Below are 26,549 nucleotides of genomic sequence, written 5' to 3'. Positions count from 1 at the left end.
GCCGTGACCGCCGGGCGCAGCCCCATTTCCGGCGGGCGGAGGCGGCGCCGCCGCTGCTGCTGCTGCTGCTGCCGGGGCGGGGGACACAATGGGCGGCAGCGGCGGAGCGGCGGCGGCGAAAGGGCGCTGAGGGGCCGCCGCCCTCCTTCCCTCCCTCCCTCCCTCCCTCCCCGCGGCCATGGCCACCACGGCCGAGCTCTTCGAGGTGCGTGCGGGCCCCGCGGGGCGAGGGGCGGGCGGCGCTTTGGCCGGGCCGGCTCGGCTGGGCTGAGAGGATGCGGCGGCCTCTCCCCGGGGAAGGGCGGGCGGTGTGCGGGGCTGGGGAAGCGGGGGAGCTCCGGTGCCCACCTTGCCCCGGTGCAGGGCCTCCCTCCCGGCCGGTTCCCCGCTATAACAGCGCCAGGGGGTGACAGGGCCACGCCAGGCCCGGCCCCGCGCTCCTCCGGCCCGGCCCGGCGGTGTCAGCGGGGCTGGGGTGGAATAAGGAAATGACTTTGCCCTCCCTGTACCCGCACTGGAAGCGAGGCACGGAAGGGAGAATAGCTGAGCCAAGGCCACGCAGGAGCAGGGCAGGAATAGCAGGAGTGTGTCAGATTCTTCCCGTGGAATTGCAGAATGGCCAAAGTTGGAAGAGACGCACAAAGATCATCTCCGTCCTGAAGGGAGGCTGAGGGAAAGATGGATGGGGGACACTTTTTACAGGAGTGTGTAGTGACAGGACAGGGGGAATGGCTTCCAACTGAAACAAGGTTTAGGTTAGATATTAGGAAGAGTAATGTCACTCTGTGGACTGTGAGGGTGGCAAGGCCCTGGCACAGAGAAGCTGTGGCTGCCCCATCCCTGTCAGTGCCCAAGACCAGGTTGGATGGGGCTTGGAGCAGCCTGGGATAGTGGAAGGTGTTCCTGCCATGGCAGGGGCTTGGAACTGGATGATCTCTTGAGTCTCTTCCAACCCAAACCCTTCTGTGATTCTGTGGCTCTGGCCTGGCCCATGAGCTCTCATGATGTGACCTGTGTTAAACAAAACGTGTGTGGTGTCCCCATTTCCTCTTCACAAGGACATGGTGTCATCCCCAAGGGCCCTGTAGTTGCTCTCCAAGTCACTCAAGAGCTGGTTGTCCTTCTGGTGGGTTTTCACTGGCACTCACTTGGCCCAGCCTTCAGGAAAAGGGTCTTCCTGTTCCTCTGGAAGATCCTATAATGAGGTTTATGTAAATGCATTGTGTGCATGTGAATTTCTGAATCACCGGTGGCACATGAGTGTTATGACTCAGATCTTTTGGTTTGTGTAGCTTTAAAAAAATAGCAGGACTGAAATCCTGTGTTCCTGTAGCTGGATGCCAGGTTTTGTACCCTCCCTACACCACTCTAGGAGCCCCTTGATTTCTCAACACGATGACAGTGCCCTTCTGTTCTTTGTGGGGTGTTGACCGTGAGGTAACTTGAATATGGAAAGAAAGCTGTGTGTTTTGGCTGCTTTGGGTCCTGCAACAACTTTTTCCATTTTGAGTAGCAGTAAAGATGAAATTGCCAATTAGGTGAGACTTTTGCCTGGAGATAGGTTGGTGCTAGAAATTATGTTTTCCAACATGGAATTCAGTATTCCTGTCTCTCCTGCTTTCACTTCTCTTTCACTCCAAGCCAAGAGAGTTTTTGTTGATGTCCACTATTTTAATGTTGCCTACTCTGTTAGTTTGAAGTTGCTGCCTTATATAGGGACATAAAAATGTGCTTGTTATGGGAGTAGCCCTTAGATGTCTGCTGAGGGTGGAATTTGATTACTATATTTTCATAGTAAATTTCAATACAGATATGGGAAATTGTATAGCACGATCTGTGCTGAAAGTGGACACAACATGGACTGAATTCTCCCTCACGTAACTTAAAGCATAATTTAACAGTGGATACTTCTAAACTGGCTTTTAATTTGGCCTGGGTCCAGTGTCGTTTCATTTGTAAACACCAGATCAAACCAGGTTATCACCCACTCCAGGCATATCTCTTATTAAATCAGGAGTATTGGCTGAATGGATGGGATCACGTTAATTCATCTGGAGCCAGAGGGGAGTTCAAAGCTGAAGAAATTGACTGTTGGGGCTCATCTGATAACAGGCAAAGGACTTGCAAATGACATTTGTAATAGCTGAATTTCAGCAATTTCTGCAGAACAGGATAGGAGACTTAAAATGGGAATTAGGCTGTCAGCTATGAGTAACCCTGTTATCAAGATAGCATTTAAAAAAGCAAATGTGTATGGAACATACAAACTAAAGTAAAAACTTTTGGATCTGCGTCGGAACCTGGAAAATCGTGTCACTGTTGAACTTCATTTATTCCTTATAAATCAAATAGTTTATTTTTAGCACAACTTCTATGGAAAATTGGAAAAAAAACTCATTTTATTTCTCTGTTGATCAATATCTTGCATATAATATCCATTGCAGTTAATATTTCTTAAATAATACAGAACAGGATTTATATGGTTAAAAAAACTGAAGGACAAGTCTCCTGTGTAGGTGTTCTTGGAAAAACAGGTCTTTTCCAGGAAGGGAGCTGCAGGTGGTCTGTGTACACATGCACTCAAGGAATATTTAGAGGTCTATAGAGGCATGATGGGTGGAGAAGGATTGCCATTAGAATATTTTTTGGGATTCTGAGGCATCTACATTAAATTTCCCTAGGAGAGGAAGCTTGCAGAAAAACTTTGTAAATGTTTTACAAAAATTTAAAATATACTTAAAGCCATTATATGTGTGTAGGTGAATTATCTTTAAGTGTGAACATTTTGGGAAGGGAGAAATGTGGAAAATGTTGTCTACACACACAGAGTGTCAGTAAACCCTTTTTTAAGGGTTTTTCCATACTTGGCTTTAGTATCCTTGTAAGCAGAGTGGTGCTCCAGCTGAATTACAGGGTCTTCAGAGGAAAAATTGTGTGTTTTCATATAAAGGAGGTGTCCTGCAAAGAGCCCTCAGGTAATTGGGAAGCTGGAGGCCTCCCCTGAAGGGAATGTTGCTGCACTGAATGACTCATTTCACCCATAATTAAATTACAAAAGTGTCCCCAAACTTTTAGATACCAAGATGGCATAAAGGGAGGAATTTACACTTGGCATGAAAACATGGCATTGTGGCTTTTGATGAAAAGGATTCTTGTAAAGGATACTTCACGTTGTGTATCAGGGAGGACTTGGTTAAAGAGAAGAGTGACTTGTAGGGAAATTGTTTTTCTGTGGTATCACCCAGTTATTTTTGAAGTTTAGCCAAGGAGGCTGAGCACAGCAGGGTTACTTGGGTCAGTCTGTGGATGAGGAGTTACTGAGTGATAACATTTCTGCCCTGTCTATCAGTGTAACAGAATATATTTAAAAACCTTTTATCTTCTTAGTTAGTGGCTGGGCCTGGCTGTGTAGGGCATCATTTATTTTTGAGGAAACAGACCTTGAAGGAGCAATATTTGCTTTTCAGCCCTTGGTTTTACTTATGAAACAAACTCTGTAATGCTGTTTTCCCCTTCCTTATTCCTCGTGACAAAGTTTCAGACATTGATGCAGTAACCAATGTAATACCTGTTGAGACCTGTTTATTTTTTACTATTTAATTTTTTTTTTCAACCAAGTTTTATCAAAAACAGTGGTGGCATCTTCAGTTGTTTCATCAAAACCACGTTTAGCCAAAGCCATTCCCAAAAGAGTTGTTTCACAGTTTTAGAACTGTTACTGCTTGTAATTTAAAAGTTTTCTATAATTCCTGTGTGAATACTTTTCTGACTGGTCTTAGGGGTGCTGATGTTAGCACCTAAGCACTGCTGCTGAAGTGATAAATACTATTTTTATTAATGATTGAAATTGGACTGTATTTAGAGTAATTTGGTATAAACTACATGATGAAGTGTTTGAGCTGATGGAAGTATCAGGCCAGCTAAAACAGGAGGTCTTGGGTTTAGAAATGAGGCCTCTGCCTTCAGAAAATGTTGGGTGGAGAAATAATCTTAACTTTTACCCTTGAGCAGTGTTTTTATGGAAGAACCAGCAAATATTATTGAAGAGACTTGTGTAACCTTGAGTTTTAGTATCCCTCATGCCATGTTTTTTCTTCTCGTGGAAATCAAATTCATCCTCTGTTTTTATGCCTTTTTTTCCCCCTCATTTTTCTCTGCTCTGTTTCTGCAGTTGCAGTTTGATGTTGGGTTGTGTCCAGTGGCATCTCGTGCTGGGTTTTTTGGGCTGATTTTTTTGGTCAGTTCTGTGTGTGATGCCATGGTGTGGCAGAGAGTTGAAAACTGTAAACACCCCTTATTTTGCCACATAATTTTTGTAGGCAGATGGATTCTCTGATGTGTTTTGCTGTGCAGCTGATGGCTGGCTCTGGTGGTGTAACTTCTAAAATCAAGCTGCAGGGTTCAGGCACTTTGGAATGACAAGCCACAAGCTCAGCTGCAAAATAATGTCATTTAGAGCCAGCTCTTCACAAACCTGCAGCACATTCTTTGCAAGCAGCCTGATAATACCTAAACTCGATGTTCCAAACTCATCATATTAAACGCAGCGTTCCCAACAATAAATATGTAAGCCCAAGGGGTAATGGAGTAATTGTCAACACTGTACTTTTGATTATAGTAAAAGCTTCTAAACACTTTGAAAATGAGGTGTGAGCACCTGCTGAAGGAGCAACCTGCTGTGGCACATTGTAAAGGGTTTTTCCTTCTGTGGCCAGGAGCCTTTTGTGGCAGATGAATACATTGAACGGCTGGCATGGAGAACACCTGGGGGAGGTTCCAGAGGTGGAGAAGCTTTCGATCCGAAAAGGTAAAAAATCAAACCGCACGATGGTCAAAGTGGATGTATCTCTAATTATGCTGTTTTATTCCACATATAACAACAAGCCTGTGTGCAGTGGGGCTGTGTGTCCAAGGAGGTTTTCATGTGGAAAAACTCTTAACATTTGTGACCACGAGTTGGTTATTCAGAACTAATTATTCAGTAATGAGAGTAGGGAAGGTCACTTTCTGATTGAGACCTTTTGAAAGAAGGAGAATTGATGTTGTTTGTGCTTGTCTGACCTGAATGTTCCTAAGTACTGGAGTTGCTGGATTCAAGCATAATATGAGGCTTCAGTGCTGTGATAGTTAAGCCAATTTAATGAGTTTCTTATTTTAGTTTCCTGAGCTGCCTTGTTTTTAAGACACAATAGTTTGCAAATAAAAGGCACAAAAAGGTGGAACAGCAAGAGAGGCTGCTCTGGGGATGAGATCTCAAGATAATCTGATTTACTGAAATGTCAGAAAATTAACCTGACACAGTCAAAGGACATTTTTTCTGGAGCTCTCTGGCTCTTTGGAGGCATGTGAGCAGAGAAAGGATATTTTTGGATTTGTATCAAGATGCTGAACCCTTGGCATTCAGTCTGGGGCCTGTATCCTATCAGAGCTTTACTATGATTTAAGCAGGAAGAAGCCTGAAAATACACAACATTATTCCCTGGAGCTCTTTCTCCATGATTGTGCCCAGTATATACATTAGGGTAGTTCATAGTTTGCACCAATTCCTACTCAGTTTAACAGATTTTCTGCATTTCTGCTGGTTTGCTTATGTGAACTTCTGTGAGGCACTTTCATATTTTTCAGGACAAGCGAACAAAACCTGCAACAGTAAATATTTTTCATGTGGCATCTTCTAGTATTGGGCAGGGAGCCAAAATTAATATTAAAAAAGAAACAGATCTTTTGGTGTCTATTTTTTCTCTTTTTTTTGTTTTTAGAATATGTGGCTTTTTTTTTTGCTAGAAAGAGTATTGGAGTCTTTATTTCTCTTCTGAAAACCTGACCGGCAGCTGCCTCTTCTGCTTCTTTCCTTTCTCAATATACTGAGCAGTGTTGCTGAATAAGTGCTGAATTGACACAGGGAGCTTATTTAGAAAACAAACCCCAGCCTGAATCAGTTTTTTAAAATTAATAGAGAGTGCCTGCATTTCTCTAGGCTTTTGTTTGAAAGTATGCTTTGTGTCACTGCTGTTTAAATTTGATTTTCCATGTACTTCTATGAACTCAGATGTGTTCCTTGTGGTGTTCTGTGGAATCTGCTGCAATGTTCTTGCTCTTGGGCTTCTGGCAAGCAGGGGGTGAAGGAAAGGAGTCACCAACATCTGCCTCAGTCCAGTTTTCTTTAAGAAGTTGTGCCTTTGAGTAACTAACTGGGCTAAAAGCCTCTTCTGACATTAAACCTGGACAGTAAAGTTCTGAAATGTTTCAGATGTTTTCAGTTCTTAGCATGAGTTTTATGGCTGTGGAGGATCTGGGAGTAATCCATTCCTTGACCAGTGACTGGGATATTTAGAAAAGTAAGAGCTGAAACTATGACTGAAATGGGACAGAATGGACAAAAACAGGAATGAGAAACAGAGATGTTGAGAATAGAATGAAAAGAACAGAGGGAATTCAAGAATGCATTCAGATGTGCTGTGATTGGGAGGAGTAAAATATGAGTCTGAAAAAAAGTTAATGATGGGAAAGGGCAGAAAAAAACCTCTAAAATGGGTATAGGAAGGAGTGAAGTCAGCCAGAACAACATTATGAAATTATGGCTGTATCAGTTACTTATTAAAAATTACTGATTGTAATGCTGATTTCCAACTTTACAGTAACATGTACAGTAGAGAATATTTTTCTGTTGTATCCCTTACACTGAAGGGATGTAGCGGCCTAAGCTTTTTTTTTTCCATATAAGACTTATTTAGGGAAGATGGGGATGTAGGGTTTTCTGTATCTGAGGCAGAGCCATGTGCTTGAGTGATTGATAATTTGGTGTTCCTCTCTCTTTTGGCTCACTGTGCACAGAGTTTTTATGTTGTTATAAGAGTAGTACACAACCAGGGTGATGTAGTTTAAAATGAAGTTTTAGAAAGAATTTTTCTAAAATATTTTTAATGTTATATAATAATAATAATATTTTCTAAAATATTTAAATTTTATATTTGTTTATTTAAATCTACAGTCTAGAAACATTTCTAAGTTAGATCAGCCTTGTATGTAAGTTGCTGCTTTTTCTTTTGAGGTGTTTAAAACTTTTCAGAAGACAGCGTCTTTCAAACTAAAGTCTGTTTTTCCTGTATTTTATTCTAAATCAGATTATTGGAAGAATTTGTAAATCATATCCAAGAATTACAGGTAATGGATGAAAGGATTCAGAGGAAGGTGGAGAAACTAGAACAACAGTGCCAGAAGGAAGCAAAGGAATTTGCCAAGAAAGTGCAAGAGCTGCAGAAAAGCAACCAGGTAAATCCAAAGGGCAGAGTCAGTGGGAAGCTGTGCAAGTTTTTAAAGCATCCTGTGCTCCTTTAACTTTTCTTGGTACAGGGTGTTGCTGTTTGAGATAAGAATAAAGAGGGTTTGATGACAATTTCTCCTGTCAAAGGAGGCTTATCTGCATGTTCCAGTGATGAGGGTTAGCAATGCTGAAAGTGGGGAGTCTGCACAATAATTTAAAGGAAGACTCTAAACTTTATTTGGGTTGTGTGTAATTAATTAGTTAGCAGTTCTGAGATGGCAGCACCTGCATTCACTGGACTTCATCCTGAAGGAAATCTTGTGTTTCCTGAAGTCCACGAAATGGAAATCATGAGTTTAGTGTCTGTGTTCTCCAGGTTGCCTTCCAACATTTCCAAGAGCTGGATGAGCACATCAGCTATGTAGCAACTAAGGTCTGTCACCTTGGCGACCAGCTGGAGGGGGTAAACACGCCACGGCAACGGGCTGTGGAGGCTCAGAAGCTGATGAAATACTTTAATGAGTTTCTGGATGGAGAGCTGAAGTCTGATGTTTTTACAAACTCTGAAAAGGTAAGAGCTGTCAGCGGGATGAAAGCAGTTCAAAGCAATAAGCGGGACTGCCCTAATTACAAGCTGCTACCATGACTTACCATGGTCAGACTTCAAACCACTGAGTGACTGACTTGTTAAAGTTTCATTGTTCTGAAATGTAAATTAACAACACTGGGCTGCAGATTGCTGATAAAGCATTTGTATTCAGTGATGCTTAATGTGGCAATGTTGGCATTTTTCATTTTATGAAATTATCGGAGATTTGGGAAACGCTGGGAGGGCAACTTTGGAGTGCAATACAATATCTGCCTCTTTTCCTTTGAACCCCTTGCCTCAGATCCATCCTGTAAAGCAGAACGTTTCTGAATGCAACTTCTTTGTGCAACTTTGCTCTGTTGGGTCAGTCCACTGGCCTTGGATACCTTTTTGTCACAGCATGCCTTTGGGCTTTGTATAGTCCTGTGGTTATGTCTCCACCCTTGGAATTTAGAGGAACCAGGCAGGAAAACTTCAAAGAAACGTTCAAGCATTTTGTTTTTCTTGTGCTTCAAGAGTACGTTCATGAAGCAAATACAATCTGAGTGGTGTGACAAACAGAAATAAACTGAAGGAAAAGAATCCAGCTCTAAGCAAAAGAACACATTGGATTTCCCAGTGCAGTTTAAGTAAAGTTGTTGGTTTGGGTTTGTTGGTTTTTGTTGTGTTTGTTTTTGGGTTTTTTTTTTTTGTGTGTGTGATGTGTCCTGAAGAATCTTCCTTCCCTCCTTAAATTCTGTGCAACGGTATGGTTGTAGTCAGGGAAAAAAAATTATAATATGTGGAAACAGCAAAAACTTGATTTGCACATTCAGCAGAAAAATATGTGCTTGAAATGCAGCTCGTGGAAGACCTGAGAACAGGTTAATAGTCACCCCCTCCCCACTGAGCTGGAGGTATCTCTCAGGGAAATGAAAAGCTAATCATTTTATATAGTTGTATTCCCAAGGAATCACTTGCACAGTGACTTTGGATTCATGGTCTGAGGATATATGGTAATTACCAGTTGATAGCTTGCCCTAATTCAAGAGGGAGCAGAGAAAAACTTCCCTGATTTCCAAGAGAAACAGAAAGGTTTCAGCATACTGGAAATTCTTCTATGGAGCTTTCCCAGAGCTGCATAATTTTTTTCTTTTCTTTTCTCCTAAGGAGTAATGAAACTTGTATTTTACAAATATTTAATGGCAGCATGGTGAATAACAAAACATAAGTTAGAGAATGATGTGTTGTCTCCTCAAGAGGATCAAAGAATTTGACTTTCTTTGACTTTACTTCATTTGTAAATTAAAAGTTTCATGATACATCCTGTTGGAGTACCAGAAAAATTTGGTAGATAAATAGGATAAACCTAGATATTTGTAAGCAAATGAATCTCTGTACACCCCAAAGAATGATAAGATACTCATCAAATATGGAGGAAGACAAATGTAAAGGCCTTAAATCTTGTGCCAGTGTGCAGGGGAAAGGTGTGAGAGCACAGGAATTGTCACACAGTTTGTCTTACTGAGCCTAATTTCAGCTAGGTGGATTCTTTAACTTCTTGCCTCCTAGTTTAAACCATAACTTGAGGAAGTGTTTGTAAAAGAACCTGCCCAGACAGGAGCTTTTACATCTTAATGCATCTTTGTACTAAAAATACTTCTAAAGTGTGAGATGGTAACAAACATTCTTAAATGTGAAACCTTTAGTGCTTTGTCAGTGTCTTCTGATCTTCAAACTGATGGGGATTTTAGAGAATGTTATGGAGGATGTTGTGATTTTTGTGCTCTGCCAGCCCTCACAAGTGTGGATATTTCTTTGAGACATTGAGGGGATACTGTGAAAGGAGAGGCACAAAAAAAGGACATAGTGCAGTTATGTTCTAATTGATACTTTTGTCAATAGTGTGTATTCTTAAAATCTGTTGGATTCCTTTCTTTCCCTACACTCCATTTGTTGCTTCCCAGTTTCTCGCAGCCATACTGAGCAATTTCTGACTTACCTCTGTAAAGGTTTTCCTTGCTGCCTTGTCCCTTTCTGTGCATTGTGTCTTCATCCTCTGAATCCTTATCATTTCCCTTGTGCTGCCAGCTAAGCAATGTTTCTCCTCTACTGAAGAGTCTTGGTGTGAGCAAATCATTCCATTCAACACAATTAAACTATCAAAATGATCAGCATCTCATTTGTTTATCGTGCAATAACATTGTCCTGCTTAATATGTTTACTATTATTCTTATGTCCATGTTTATGTTCTGTACTTAATATTACTTCATTATGCCTTTTCACTTGTGCATGTTTTATGTCAAAATTCTCCCTTGCCGTTATTTCTCCATGATTTTTCAGTTGTTTTTCTTTCCCAGATACATTATAGCTTTTAAGTTGTATTTTACAAAATCGATATTTATTTCAGTTTTAATGATTTGCAGAATCCTGATTCAATTAAAAATTAAAGATGTCCGGGTTTAAGCAGAAACCATGGAGAATTGATTTATCATGGCTTCTCTTGTGCATAGAAAAAGTCCTGAATTCAGTAAAATCTAAGTTAGTTAACAGCTATTGTGTGAAGAGGAAACAAAGAAAATGTTGTTTGTGGGATTGCTTGGCTGGTTTTTTTTGTTTGTTTGTTTGTTCTGATTTTGTAGCTTTGGTGAATAACTGCTCATATATAGACAATTCTGTTGATCCCAGTTGTTAGGTATTAATGTTGCTGCAAGCTAATAGAAATAACTGCTCTCTCACTGGATTTATTTGAGGAGTGTAGCAGCTTCTGCCTTAAGAGGCTATTGTAAGCTGACAGTTCAAAACATAAGCTGCTCTTAATAGTCAGAATGGATACACTTTAAGTGCCCCTATTTTTGCTGAACAACCAGCCTGGTGTGATGCCTGTGCTCTCTATTCTTACCTGTGTGTCTGCTTCTATTCTTGAAAAGTTTTAATCCAGCCTGCTCTAAGTGGTGGCAGAATAGGATTTCATTACTTCCTTCCCTCTCACTTCAGTTCCCTGGATCATCAGTAATTGGAAGAACAAGATAAACTGCATATTCTCCATGTTCTCCATTGTGTCAGCTTATAAAGCTTTTAGTCATCAAATAATTCAGGTTGCAAGAGATCTCTGAGACCCTCAAGCCCAACCATTCCCCCAGCACTGCCAAGGCCACCACTAACCCAAATCCCCAGGTGCCACATCCACGTGGCTTTTAAATCCCTCCAGGGACGGGGACTCCACCACTGCCCTGGTCAGCAATGCCAGTGACAATCTTTTCTAGGAAAATTTTTTTCCTAACATGAATCTAAACCTCTCATGGGACAACTTGAGGCTGTTTCCTCTCATCCTGTCCCTGTTCCCTGGGAGCAGAGCCTGATCCCCCCCAGCTGTCCCCTCCTGTCAGAGAGTTGTGCAGAGCCACAAGGTCCCCCCTGAGCCTCCTTTTCTCCAGGCTGAGCCCCTTTCCCAGCTCCCTCAGCTGCTCCTCATCAGATGTGCTCCAGCTATGTCAGTTTTGGCCCAGTCAGCACTGCTCAAATCCACTCAAGTTCAGTTGCAACCAGCTGCTTTCCCCACACTTTGAAATTTGTGTTTTCTGTCATTTTATTCAGCCTGACAAAGCAGTCACTAAGCACCACTTACATGCACTTCCTGCGCTGACTGATGGTGGAAAAATAATTGATAAAAGGCTCTGCTGCCCAGAGCAGAGCACAGATTTGCATGCTGTGTTACCTGTTTATTAACTTTTGTATTCATGCAGCTATTCTTATTTTGTAGCTGTGTAACTACCTGACTCCCATCTTGATTTTTTGCTTTGGACCTCAGAGTTTATAATTTCTAATACATTTTACATTTCTTCTTCTTTAGGAGAATGCTCTGCTTTGATCCCCTTTTTCCCCTTTCCATGCCAAACATGGTCATGGCTATTTTTTGTTGTGAGCTGTTTGTCCAGACAGCTCACACACCTCCACAGACATCCCCAACGAGAATATATAATGTGACTTTTCATCATATTTTGACCTATATTACTTTACGTTAAAGAAAAATACCTTAAGCATCTTAAAAGTACATATGGGAGCATGAAGGGGCTGATCTCTTCCACGGGTATGTCAACTCAACCAGCTTTAGAGATAGGAACTTTGTGTATGAAGATTGGACAGGGCAGGGGGAGGGAAGGAACAGCCCAAAATCAGACCTTCTTTAATGACTCTTATCATGTTTCCCTCTCACCAGATTAAAGAGGCAGCTGATATTATTCAGAAACTACATTTGATTGCACAGGAACTGCCTTTTGACAGGTAAAAATCTATCTGAACATCTTTTTAAGACCATAAATCTTGGCACAGCTATGATTTTCCTGATGCTTCCCTTGTCTCCCCTTTTGGTGCTGCTGTGCTTAGTGATTCATGGAGCTTTTGAGCTGGATTGTGTGCTTATTTCTCTCTCCTCTATTCTCAAATTGGTGTTCACGCGCTCGTGTTGTAGGATCATCTTTACATACACATCCTAAACTGCTTAACAGACTTTTAATGGGATAATTTTGCTTTGCTGACTTAATGCTAGATTTGAATTAGATGCTTGTAGGTTTTTAGGGATATAAAGCGGGGAACTTTTCTGTCGTCTTTGTGCTGCATGTTTTCATTTTTAAGCAGAGTGCCTGCTGTTCATGATCCAGGATGCCTGTGATTTTCCTCATGTGATGTGGATTTGAATTTAATCGTGCTATTTTTTTTTCTGTTGTTGTTAACAGGTTTTCTGAAGTAAAATCAAAGATAGCAAGTAAGTTATCTATCCAGTTCAATCCATATTGCTGTATTTGAATTGTTAAAGATGATTAAAGAAGTAAGCAATGCTGTCAGCATTACAGTTTTTGCCTGAATTACGTAGCCTGATGGGTTTTTGTTGTTATCCCCTTTGCTCTCCAGGTAAGTACCACGATTTAGAGTGCCAGTTAATTCAAGAGTTTACCAGTGCTCAGCGCAGAGGAGAAATCTCCAGGATGAGAGAAGTTGCAGCAGTTTTGCTTCACTTTAAGGTAAAAACTGAGGGGTTTAATTTAAATACATGAATAAAACCAACCCACGGTACAATAAGTTTTGAGAGTGAATGTATTTGCGTGGGCACAGCCCTGATGTCAGATAATGTGTCACTTCAGGACTGAGCTCTTCAATCTGAAATTGAGTGCAGGGGAATAAAGGAGGCAGATGAGGGGGATTGGGGGCAGCATCAGTGGAGAACTTTCTAAGAGAATCTCTCCTTGCATGGGTGTGACCTGGCTTTTGTGCTTGAGAAAGAATGTTGAAACTTGAGGTATAGATCCACATAGAGTGGTGGTAAGTGGAGTCATGTTAGATATGTAACAAAAATGGGTTTGGAAAAGTCTATGATTTAAATGAATTCTGTTTGTTTTGGATTTTTTTAGTAACTTTTTCACAGGCATTGTATTTCCTTGATTTAGTTCTGTACTGAAAGCACCAACAACCTGCTCTAACACTGAGTTGTTTTGCTCCTTCCACAGGGCTATTCCCACTGTGTTGATGTGTACATAAAACAGTGTCAAGAGGTAATGCAGTTTGTTTTACATCATTTCTTTATGTACATTACATTATTGATTTATTTAGTCTATAGGTTTTTGTAAATATATTCTAAAATGTGCTTCTCAATCTTTAGGGTGCATTCCTGAGGAATGATGTCTTTGAAGATGCAGCCATTCTCTGCCAGAGAGTGAATAAGCAAGTTGGAGAAATCTTTAGCAATCCAGAGACTGTGCTAGCCAAACTCATTCAAAATATCTTTGAAGTTAAACTTCAGGTATTTCAAAATTTAACATTTGTTGAGGAACCTCTTAATAAAAAATATTTTATTTAGTAATAGTAATTAATGAGAATTTACAGTATTTGTAACCTTTGTGTAAGGGTGTAGAATCAACTCCTTGCTCTGTAACAATTCAGACAGATAATCAAGCCCATATCAAATAAATCTGCCTGTGCTCTGAATGCCAGGTGACTGCAAATACTCAAACTCAATATGTAGAATTATTAGGGAATTGCTGTGTTCATTGGGTAATTCATGAGATGTCACACAAGAGTTTGATTTCTTCTCTATGCCCCCTACCAAGAATATATCAGGAAAAGAACTTCCACATTTCCTATCTTTAATTTGCTCATTTTTGGATTTCGGTGTCTTGTGTGAGGTTAGCATTGAATTAGAGAAAATAATTTATGTTGTGAATACTCTCTTGCAGCCAATGCAACATTTAAGAAATCTAGAATAATTGAAACTACTAAGTTTTTCATCCTGCGAATACACTCACTTAAGTTCTTAAAGTCAACAGCATGACTTTCCTTGCAAAAGGCAATTTCCCTGTAGATGTTGCTCTTACAGTGTAGAGATTGAGATTGTGTTTCAACCCCAATTTTGTGTGTCAGTTTTGAATTAGTATTTTATGGTAAATAATATTTTTGTCCAAATATTCAATAATAAGAAGGCTCTAAGCTTTGTGTATGTATTATGACAAGCAAATATGTAATTAGAGATGTAAAGATAAAGGAGAGATGAATTTTCTTTAAGTAAGATCTGCATTTTGCAGGAAATTCCATATAATCTAGGAGGTAGTGAGTATGACCTGTGGTTGTCAGTTGATCTTCTAATACATGTACCAAATTTTGCAGAGTTATGTGAAGGACCAGCTGGAAGAACACAGGAAATCAGATGCAGAACAGTATCTTAAGAATCTCTATGATCTATATACAAGGTATTTATAATCAATGATGAAATTATTGGGTTGAAGCTATTGGAAAATAAACAGATTTATTGTCAAGAAAAAAAAAAGCCCAAAATGTAAACTTCTCATAAAAGCTGAAAATGTTTTATTTCTATTAACCTTTACAGTGATGGGTTTCCTAAGGAAAATTTAAAATGGCCATTATTATTTTCAATGGGTATTATGGTGATCTTCAAGAGTAATTTTAAAACTGTGCAAAACCCAGTCCTCTCCATCTCACTGGCAACTTGATTGCAGTGGTGCTGTGTGTAATTAAACATGAATTATGTGAAATTCTTTACTTAAATGTGAAACTGCTCCAAGTCTTAATCACCATCAGGGTTCTGTTGTGCTGTGTACTTTACAAACATGTAATGCTGTAATTCATCCACATTCAACCTTTTCCTCTTTGTTTCTTTTGCATAAAGAACCACTAATCTGTCAAGCAAATTGATGGAATTTAACTTGGGTACTGATAAGCAGACTTTCTTGTCTAAGCTTATCAAGGCCATTTTCATTTCCTACTTGGAGAATTACATTGAGGTGGAAATTGGCTATTTGAAAAGTAGGAGTGCTATGATTCTGCAGCGCTATTATGATTCCAAAAACCACCAGAAGAGGTCCATTGGCACTGGAGGGTAAGTTCCTTTTGGGAAGTTTGATAATTTTGAAGTGGAAGGGAGGTGGTGAGGGGAGTATTTGCCGTGTCAGATGCACAGTGATGAACTGCCAAAGACCTACAGCTTTTTATAATTTGCTTTCACTTTATGTTCTGCTCAAAAGTATGTTGCTCTCAGTACATGTGAAATGTACTCAGTGCATGGTATTTGTACATACTGGAAATGAAAAATACCAGTTAAACCTATGTTTCAACTTAGGATCCAGATCCACAAAAGGACTGAAGCAAAACTAAGGTACCTAAAGCATGTATATGTGTGTATCTAAAAGCATACATTTTTTTTCACCTGCCCAGGTCTTGTGGTCCCCTCCCAAGACCTAGGAAGGGGAAAAGACCATAGCAATGTCAGTGAGAAAGCTCTTAGTGAGCCCAGAAGATGCAATGGACTTAGAGAAAGGTAAAACAAGACTTCATTATCCTCAGGGTAGAAAAAGTAATGAAGGAGTAGTGAGAAGTGGGATAGGAGGTATAAAAACTTGTGTGAAGCAGAGGTGCTAAGACTACTGCATATTTCAAAGAGCTGCTGGGTTCAGTGTGTCAGAAATGAGGAGTGATATGGAAAAAGCAGCAGTGAAGTAATTAGAGCAAAGATGAAAATTTAATTTTCTTGGGGAAAATTAAATTTATTGTAGTGTGTAACTGTATGGGTTGTTTTATGCATGGAAATGTGTCGAAGCATGCTTGACTAAATAAAGGACTGCTGAGATAATGGATGAGGATGAGAGGATTTGTGGGTGTGGATGAGATAGGAAGCTCTCATTAGTGTTTGGAAAGTGCAGTGTGACAGAGTGGATGGAGGCTAAATTTATCCACAGAGCAGAAGTGCTGTAGGATTCCAGTGAAATCTACTCATCCCACAAGGGGAATAGCTGCTCCCATGTGTGAATGTGCCATTCCTGAACACAATTGACCGTGGAATCAAGGTGGTAGTTTTGCATTTACTGGCAATTTTTGTTTTTAAAGCTTGCAAGACTTGTCTTAATGCTTGCACATCCTAAACCGTGTCTTGGGTCCTGTTTTTTTTTTTTTTTTTTTTTTTTTTTTTTTTTTTTTTTTTTGAGTTAACAACTAAAAGATCCTGAATTGTTGTTGAGTTTGAGTACCAAAATTTCCACCTGGTGAAATCTTCTTGGGGTCTGTCTTTGTTCCAGTATTCAAGACCTCAAAGAGAGACTAAGACAACGAACAAACTTACCCCTGGGGCCAAGCATTGACACACATGGGGAAACGTTCCTGTCACAAGATGTGGTGGTTAACCTTTTGCAAGAAACCAAACAAGCTTTTGAAAGATGTCACAGGGTAAGTTTGCTTCCTGTGATCTCCCTTAGTGGTACAATTTTGTCTGTGAGATTAAGTCTTGAGCTTAAGTTTTTGGTTGAGGTGTGATATAGGAAGAGGAAAGGACATTTTCAAATTGTCTCTTGTGTTTTTCATGGAAATGGAGCCAGAGTGGAGGCTGAGGGTTTGTTTTTTTCCATGTGGATCTAGTTGTAATTTGTGAGTATTAACACTGGGTGTTTTTGGAAGAAGTGGGGATGGTTAACTAAATTAGACCGAAAACCTGAGAAACCTTTAGTGTGGTTTTCTTTTCCTACTTTAAAAATACACTGAGTAGTTCAACAGTTATTTTCCTGCCTCAAGTGTAATTTCTTTGTACATTAATAAATGATCACCAATAAAATGCTGAGAGGAATAATCTTAAACATTATTTACCTTGGTAACCCTCTACAGTTCTTTAAATGCTTCAGTCTAACATAAAAAAGGTATTTTACTTTACTGATTAAATTGCTGGTTTTACTGCCTGTCAATCATATTTGTCTGGTACTTGGTGTAAATGAAAACCCTTGAAATTTAATTGCAGATTTTAATATGATTTTTTTAAAAATCAGCTGAACACACTGATTTCTAGGAAATTTTAATTCCTTTAACATTCTCAGTGAGCTTAAGGCAGAAAAACTTCAGCTATTTAGATGTTTTAATACTTTGTAAACTTAGTGGGACCAAAGACAGAACAAGGTAGAGACACAGGACTGTTACCTGCACACCCTTGGGATCACCACCTTCCTCAGGGTGAGAATCAATGACTGTAGGACAAGCAAGTAGATCATCATTTTTCTCAATATCATAGCTGCTAGAAGCAGTTACTAAATTTGTGATATAAACTGTTATTTTCCACATGTGTTTCTCCCTTTCTGTTGGGATCAGATTTAATATAAATTATTTTAAAATAATTGTATTTGAGTGGAAACCCCAATGAGTCTTGGCATGTGAGGAGATTTCCAGAATTAGGGTCTTAAAATTTAGGGGTTTGTGGTCAAAGCAATTCATTGTGCAAAAGATAAGTTAGTCTCTGGCTAACTAATTGTGGTATTTATGTCACATAGCAGATGTGTGCAGGGTTCTGCCAGCTGTGACTGCTTTAGGAAAAATAAATTGCTAATTCTGATGTAGCCATATATTGAAGCATTTCATGTTTGGGAGATCTCTGTTGTTGGGATTTTGAGTTTTTTGGGGGGAAGTACAACAGAAATATTTGTGAGTGTTGTGTGAATTACCTGGAGTTGGAGCAGTAATCTTTCTTCCTCAAAGCTTTATAAAAGTCTTCACCTAATTCCTTAGGAACCAAAGCTGTTTTTCCTAGGTACAAAAGCCCTGTCACGTTTTTCTTTAGAAAAGGGATTTACTGACAGGTTGCTGTCCAAAATCCCACATTGCTTACAGCTCATCAAAGTTCAGATGCTGAGTGTAAATGTGGGCATTGCTGCACTTAATAAAAGTGTTCATGCTCCATTGACTCCAGCTGAACTGTGCTAAATGTAGCCCAGGTTCAGCTGCATTATTTTTGCTCCAGTGATAAAAGAACACAAACTGGAGGTCCAGCTAACCCAGTGTCCTGCTTCTCACTGTGGTCAGTGCCAGGAGAGTATTAAAAGAATAAAAATATAGGATATGCATAGAGTAATCTCTTCTGTATTCTGTTTTCTATATATTTTCCCAGCATCCAGTGGTATGCAGGTTAGGTAGTTCCAGAGACTGCCTCTGGAAAACTGTTCTAAGGACTATTAATTAATATCTTCTTTTATTGTTACTCTTATTATTATTATTATTAGGAACTGTTAATGCTTTTGTTTATTGTAGCATCCTTTGACAGCTTCAGTTTACCTGTAAATGCTGAAGGGTTTATTGATATTATAGGCTGTTCCTGAATAATTCCTTCTATGGATACTTTCCATTTCAAGTAAAATTCCAATTATTCTGGAATACTTGTTACATTTTAAGCTTATCCCCTATGCAATATCCAATAAACTTTCAAATCCATGTAGAACTGACCTTTAGGATATTTTTTTTTTTCTTTTTCTTTAAAGCTGTCTGATCCCTCTGACTTACCCAAGAATGCTTTCAGAATTTTTTCTATGCTTGTAGAGTTCTTATGTACTGAACACATCGATTATGCATTAGAAACAGGCCTTGCTGGTGAGTACAGTTATTTCCTGAGCATTTCATCTCCTTGGCCTTTCTGTGCCCATGATCTTTGCTGTGCCTTATTGATTGGCCTTGTTCAGGATGTGTTGGTTAAATTAAATCTGGTTTGTGTGTTTGGGGGTCGACATTTAATGGCTTCTGAAGTGTAACTTTCATTTGGGAAATTGATGCACAGATGGAAACATGCTTCTGTCTTTAGAAACGTTTTTATCACAGAAATTGGGATATCCTCTGTATTCTGTGTCATGACAGGAGAATAGTTTTGTATTAAATCTTAATGATTATAGGAATTCTGTGCTTGTTTGTGTATTTGTGTGGTTAGAGTGACAGTAAATAGGAAAACTGCTTGTTTAAAGAAGTTAAAATCTTGACAGTGAGAACCTGTCTTGTAAGACTCACATTCTGAAGGAGTTCTTAAATTGACTGCTCTGTTTTGCTTTCAGAAATGTTATCAGTAAGGTATTTCTGTATTTATGCTTGTTACCAGTATAAGCTAGGAGAAGAATTCTATATATGGCACCGTGGTAAATTTTGAAACTCTAAGCCTGTGATTTAAGCATTCATGGAAGAAATCTGCATATTTAAAAAGTCATCATGCTAATTATAAGAGCTGCATATCGTTACAATTCTAATGAAACCTTCTTTGCTTTAGGCATTCCCTCTTCTGATTCAAAGAACGCAAATCTTTATTTCTTGGATGTTGTCCACCAGGCCAATACTATTTTCCATTTATTTGACAAGCAGTTCAATGATCATCTGATGCCACTGATCAGGTACCTTTGTTTTGATTAACATTTCCTCTGGTCTTTTTTTTTTTTTTGGTGAAGAAAGCAATTTTTTTTCATTTCTCATCTCTTATGCTTGAAGTAATTCAACTTGATATTGTGGAAGATAAAATACTATTGTGAGAGGGAGAAGAAAGGAAGTTTAAACAAATTGGTTTTTTTTGGAAACAAGTGGGAGAGGGTGAGCTTCAGGAATATTGATAGGAAGGAAAGACATGTTGCTCTTTGGAGATTTTGCTGCTGCATTCCAGGTGGGAATTCCAAGGTGGTTTGTGGCTGTGCCCTTTTCCTGCTGAGGTGGGAAATCTTCACTAGATCCTGTTGGAAGCAGCAAACCCAGCAGACAAATTCATTTTGATATTTTAACACTGTCACACATCTTCTGTGCTGTTGCAGTTCTTCTCCTAAATTATCTGAATGCCTTCAGAAGAAAAAGGATATCATAGAACAAATGGAAGTGAAGCTGGATATGGGCATTGACAGGCAAGTAGAGATTAAAACTTTCTCTTAATCTTTTAAACCACACCTTTGTGATATATGTCAACTGGCCTTTTAAGCATGAATTATTCCTGAACTCAAAATTGATATTTTAAGTTTTTGGGTTTTTTTAACAGATACTTTATTGTGCATAGGAAATTTAGATTTTGTGTGGTTAGAGGGTCATGTTTTCCATGGCAGATTTCTGACCCATAAATGCTTCTGGAAGGACGTTAAAGGATTTTGCTTATGTTGAAAGAGTGCAATAATTCACTGTTACCTTATTGTCTCAAACTGATGTTTTTCTACTTTGAAAGAGGGAGAAATGATGATTGAAATAGGTTAAACACTTGCAGGATTTCCATTAGGAGCAAGGTTTGACAAAAATAGGTTAAATGATTTGCTGGGATCTGTACAGTGCTATGGATTAGACTGAATTGTGGAAGTCTGGAGACCTGGAATAATTTTGATTCTGACATTGACTTGCTTTGAGGTTGTGACTCATTTAATCTTTTTTCTATTTCTCAGAATAAAAATGAGGGGATAGCTATAAAAATTGCAAATTAAAATCGCAGCTGTTTTGCAGCAGAGGAAAATAATAAACTAACGAGCTTAATATTAGGAAATGGAGCTGTTGTGTGATGCCCTACTTTTGGTTTGGTGTATTATTTTCTGCAAGTGGAAGGAGAAAGGTGGAAATAGGGGATGTAAGGTGGCAATTGAGATTTTACCTGCTCCTGCTGCAGGTGACCTTAGAGGTTTAAACACAAAGTTGGAAATATTTGAAGCACTGAGGCCATAAGCTTAGATCTAGACAGATACAGGTCAGACATCAGTATTACAATGGTTTGTATCTGTTTGTGTTAAATAATTCATCTCTTAAAGGCTTAGGAGAACAAGTTCTTGTCAGAAGACAGTACATTCAAAGGTTTGTGGATGAGGAATTAAAAAAAAAATTGTGTTTCAGCACATAAAAAAGAGAGATTAGTTTTGAGATGAACATTACATGTAAAATGTGTTTGTGGGGCTGTTTCATGCTGCTTTGTGGTGCTACTGATGCTGTTGAGAATTGATTGTCTTGCTTAAAGAAATGAGTTTAAAAAATAAAGCAAATTTTTGAAACGTTGATGGTTTCAGCTTTATCCAATCTGGGAAAGTCCAAGTGCAGCTTCTTGAAAACCATTCACAGCAATTATCTACCTCAGTAAAAGTGATTTATTAGCCAAACAGAATTAGTTCAACTGGCTTTCTCTCAGTATGTATTTTGTGTAAACAGCCTCCTTGGGAGTGTTTATTCCAAATAGAGATTGAGGAGAATGCAAGATATTATTTCTTTAAATTTCTGTTGGTATGTGGACTGTGAAACAAAGTAAATCTGAAATTACAAGCCTGAGCTCTATGCACAGGAAAAAAAAGAGTTTTTTTCCCTCTCTGGATACATGTATTCTTCTCCACCCCGGCTTGAATCCTTCAAGACCTGGAATGTCCTTGACAGTTTTCTTTGGGAAGGTTGGGAGGATGAGGGGTGTGAAGGAAAGGGGAGGGGAAGAGAGGCAGGGGGATGTTCCTGACCAAGGTGGGAACTGGGAGAGGTTTGCAGCCTCTCTCACCTGCTTTGCTGTTTGATCTTTGCTTTAGGCTCAAAGGAAAGCAGGGCCTTGACCTTAGATAGTGCTCTGGACAGATAAATCCTATAAAGGAGAAATAATTGATACTGTAAAACTCCATTAGATTCCTGGGAACAAGAGAAATACCAGCCTCTGGCAAAGGAAGAAGTTTCTTTTCCCCCCTCACTCTTCCTTCATTTTCCAAGTGTTTTTCTGATGCAATGTGATCTAATTCTGCTAAACTCCTTGGAATGCTTCCTTTGGATTCTCTCTGTGTTAAAGGATGCTATCCAGTTTCTCTGAAGAGCTGGATTTGAATGGATTACCTCACAATTAATGTGTCCCCTTTAAAAGCAGCAGGCTGTGCTCTGCTCCAAGACACTGAACTTGGAGGAAAAAGTTTTTAGGGTTTTTTTTTTGGCTGATGCTTCTTTTTCTACCTGCTTACATAAAATCAAGCAGATCTTCTCTGTAAAAAAAATGTTAAATGCTGGAGTTTTTTCCCCCTCATTGCTTTCTGCTGTTTAGTTTTGTCCAGAATTATGCCAGTATATATAAATAAAAAAGTCAAGGAAATTATAAATTTCCCCTTAAAACTCAATCTGTATTTGTAACCTTAAAGGACACTGAATTGTATGATTGGACAGATGAAGCACATCTTGGCTGCAGAACAAAAGAAGACAGATTTCAAACCAGAAGATGAAAACAATGTTCTGATTCAATATACAAATGTAAGTAAGCCAAGTCCCAGCTCCTGAGTGTTATCAGTTACAAGATGTTCCTTACCAACCTCCTGTTAGACAACATGTGTATTTACTTAATTTACTTCCATTTTGCACCAAGCACCTCCAAACTCTGTTGTGGACTGTTTTCTCAAGCTGAAAAGGAACAGGAGTAGTTTTTATCTGGTGTCAGGCACAAATCAGTGGGTGCTGGAGGAACTGGCACATTCTTTCCCCTCCCAAGAGGTCCAAATTTGGAACAAGGCTTTTAGCTGATAATTAGCTTTAAACTATCAGTTTCAGAAAATCAATTATCAGGTACTCTTCAGTTGCTGGGTGCTTTTTTCCTCTCAGAATGGCAGGAACATGGCAAAGCAGAACGTTTTTGCTGCACAGTGGTGTCTCTTCAGTGTGTCTGAATCCCAGCCTAGGGGCTGCTGGGGTGGCTCACACTGGGGAAAAAGGCAGGGAGGAGTAGGGAACAAACCCAATGGGAAGAAGTGAGAGCATTCCCTGAATGTCTGCAGCCAGGTGGGAATGGGAGAAGTGCAGCTGTAGCACATATAGAGTGTGGTACTCTGTGGGAAGGGTGAAAATCTCTGTATGGCTGTTAATTTGGATTTACAATTGTGACTCACAAGAGGCTTTTAATCGTGCACCCCTTTGGTGGATCACTGGATTAAAAATCCAAATTAAAATGTTCTATTCTGAACTGATAGGAACTATAACTTAATTGAATATTTTCTTGCATCCATCTTTCTACTTGCATTTTTTCATCTTTGTGTGGCAAATAAAAAGAAATGTGGAAAATTGGAGAATAAACTTTTATAACACATCATTGAGTTTGGTTAAAGTTAGCAACTGATGTTAAAGTTGTGATGTGAAGGAAAGCAGATTACCTAATTCTTATTTACTTCTTTTTATTTTTATTCATCTAGGCTTGTGTCAAAGTCTGTGGCTATGTTAGAAAACAGGTGGAAAAGATCAGGAATTCCATGGATGGTAAGAATGTGGACACTGTTTTGATGGAGTTCGGGGTCCGTTTCCATCGCCTCATCTACGAGCACCTACAGCAATATTCCTACAGCTGCATGGGAGGAATGCTGGCCATCTGTGATGTGGCTGAGTACAGGAAGTGTGCCAAAGACTTCAAGGTGAGCCTGTCCACGAGGAGGGAGTGGTGGTTGTAAATCTTCTCCTGGGAGAAAGAGTTTTGAAGATGTAGAATGGATATTCTGTTGTAAGACTTCAAGCAACTCTAATTATTTCTGTTTTTTCCTTTGTTTCCTCTTGCCCACAGATTGCGCTGGTCTTACAGCTCTTTGATACCCTGCATGCACTTTGCAACCTTCTGGTTGTAGCCCCAGATAATTTGAAGCAGGTTTGCTCAGGAGAACAACTTGCTAACCTGGACAAGAACATCCTTCACTCCTTTGTCCAGCTGCGTGTCGACTACAGGTCTGCTCGTCTCGCTCGTCACTTCAGCTGAGAGCATGGCAGGAAACCTTGCACCTTTGGGCAGCCTCAGTTGTTAGAAAGCACAGGGAATTACTTCTTACCAACCATGGGTGTAACTTTCGTGGGACAGTGACTGTTCAGGATAAAGCAGCAGCCATATTTAAACCTGACCATGTAGAAGGCGAGCAGGTAAAAATCTGGATGATGTTTCATGTTAACTCAAGTTCTCCCAGTGAAGAATTTCACAAATCTACTTGCTACTGATTTTTATTTTTTTTTAATTGGAAACATGTTGGTGTAGGAGAGCAAATGGTGCATTGAAAGTATTTTAGTCTTCAACATTGAATTATCAGATACCATTTGTTAGACTGGAACTACAGAGCATAGCGTAGGTAATGGATTACATAGACTAGACCAGTGTAAAAACATTCTTCATCAATTTTAATGACTTAGACTTCAGCACAGCTAATCATAATCAAATTATCTTTGATTGGTGTTTCTAAGTCATTTCTTTCATTTAAAACGTTATCCTGCTCAATGTAATTTCTTGCTCTAATTAATTAGCTTGGAATTTCTTTGAGATGTAGGAGTAAAACACTATCCCAGAAAGACATAATTTATTCATTGTGTAGCATTCTAAACAGAACTAAAGTGGCGAAAAGTTTTTGGTTTTGTTTTTTTTTATTTTTGGTTCTTTGGCTTTGGGTTTTCTTTACGTAATAGTCAAGGGCCCACTGGAATGTACTGGCATTGTATGATCTGACATTATTGTTTCTGTTTGATACCAGCACACTGAATTTTATATATGCTCCTGAAGTAAATGCAGCTGCCTTGCCTAAGGCATCCTTATTACAAGTGAAGGTGCCCATTGTTGGGTTACTGTAAAAGAACTTTTTCTCCTGTCTTATTTTGTATGTAAATAGATTCAAATTCTAACGAAGTGGAAGGATAAAATGTAGCCCAGCTTTTCCTATGTGGCAGGAATAGCTCCAGCAAAAACCTAGAGTGGCAAATTCTCGTGGTGAAGAGAATTGATCCTCAGTGCCTGAGCAATATAAAATGTTGAAGTGTGTACAAGCTGCTCTTCCACTGATCGTAACTTTGATGTTGGACAGAGGTTACTCTGTGTCTGTTGTGCTCCAGGGTTTATTCAGGAGTTCCTGGCGTGGACCCACAGTGTTTGCATACAGTGAACTGAAGCAACAGCAGTGTTTGAAACATCCGGGGTGGCTTTTCCACAAACAGCTGGAAATTATTGTAAATAGACCTTTTTTTTTCCGGAGTGGGCTCTTGTGGAAACCAGGTTGGAACTGCAGTGGAATAAATCCTTTCTAACATGTTCCTTCTATTGTGGGCTCAGCACATTATGGAAACTTTTTTGTCTCCCACCTCCAGAGCAGCATTTCTATCCATTCACTTTATGGGTTGGTCAAAAAATTTTATTTTCCTCTTCTATTAATGAATTCCCAAGTGGGGTCAATATTGACAGGACTTGTTGGAACTTCTCTTGCTTAGCTGGGGTTCTCCTGCTTCATTTTGGATTTAGGGGGAGTATTCTGTTGGGTAAACAAGGGAATGGATGCCAGCCTGGCTCACAGGATCCAGGGAGTCTGGCTGGGCTGCTCTGCTCTGTTCCTTGGCCATGGCAAAGCCACAAAGGGACACTGGAGGAGGCACCTGCTTGTACTGCTGCCATTTTTGTTCCAAAAGCTCTGATGTGAATTCAGATGATACCTCTCTGTTACCTCTGTAACTGAAAGCCAACAATTTTAAGGCTGTGGTTTTATGAACCAATACAAAACCTTTCTACAAAAAAATAAAAATAAAAGTGTCAATTTGCTAACACTTCAGAACAGTGAACATCGTCTTGAGATTGCAGATCACAGAAGTGCTTCAGAACTTGTTGTATGACTGTTTGAATTTTTTTAAGGTTGTATGAAATGTATTTACCATATCCCTTGCTTTATTAGCTGTGTTTTCCATGCATATGCTCAGTGCAATATTTCCATTATGCCTGTTAAGAGGAGGCAGCAAAAAGTAGGTGAACACTTAGATATGTAAACTCTTCCTCAATAAAAAAAAATTCCTTCCAGTTACTTTTTTCATTTCATTTCCATGTTCCTCAAAGATATTTATACTCAATTGTATAAGCCCTTCTATTTAAAAAGAAAAAAACAAACAAAAAAAAGGAATAAAAGTAATTTTACTGACCAAATTTATCACTGGTGTGAGCTTTCTCCTTCCTTTAAGAAACCTCCCCGTGCACACACTGAAAGTCTCTATTTCTGGAGAAGGCTGCATTGTCAGTAAGTTTATTTTATAATACAAGTTGGATTGGGATGGGGTGGGGGAACTATAATTTTCACACATTTTTAAGTTTAGAGCTCTTATAGCATATAATTTAGAGAAATATTTCCAGTGGCTTATGAATGCAATAAAGTAGTATCTAAAATACAAATATGCCTTTTAATGTTCATATAATGAGTTAAAGTATTGCCTGTCTAATGTTCCCTCCTACAACACAGGCATTTATTTATCAGGCTGGCAGCCAAACCTGAGAGGGGGGAGAGTGTGTGTGTGTGTAATTATGTTGTCTACAATTGGTGAAAATGGCTTTGCAGTAAACTGTTGTAGGCTGGAAAAGAAGCTGTGCTTTTTCCAAGTCCTGTAATTTATTGAGGTCATTTGCTATTTTGTTCTGTTTGTGTATGCACAGAGGGCAGGAAGGAATTCTGTAACAATCCTTCACAAATAATG

The 26,549-nt window shown here is 39.3% G+C and overlaps 1 protein-coding gene across 1 annotated transcript; it reads left to right on the top strand.

Annotated features, from left to right (window-relative positions):
- Positions 1–88: 88 nt before the first annotated feature.
- On the top strand, positions 89–26,075 carry EXOC5 (exocyst complex component 5). Its single transcript, XM_083863941.1, has 18 exons — positions 89–205; positions 4,716–4,807; positions 7,125–7,272; positions 7,641–7,835; positions 12,052–12,116; positions 12,569–12,597; positions 12,744–12,853; positions 13,337–13,381; positions 13,489–13,629; positions 14,490–14,572; positions 15,010–15,219; positions 16,412–16,559; positions 18,626–18,734; positions 19,396–19,516; positions 19,925–20,011; positions 22,235–22,343; positions 23,273–23,488; positions 23,635–26,075. The coding sequence occupies exons 1-18, from the start codon at positions 179–181 to the stop codon at positions 23,821–23,823; spliced, it is 2,124 nt and encodes a 707-aa protein (XP_083720067.1). The 5' UTR covers positions 89–178; the 3' UTR covers positions 23,824–26,075.
- Positions 26,076–26,549: the final 474 nt, after the last annotated feature.

The sequence above is a fragment of the Zosterops lateralis genome (assembly GCF_965231275.1).
Source record: "Zosterops lateralis genome assembly, chromosome: 6".
In the NCBI taxonomy this organism is placed as follows: Eukaryota; Metazoa; Chordata; class Aves; order Passeriformes; family Zosteropidae; genus Zosterops; species Zosterops lateralis.
This window is presented reverse-complemented; position numbering and strand designations above follow the sequence as displayed.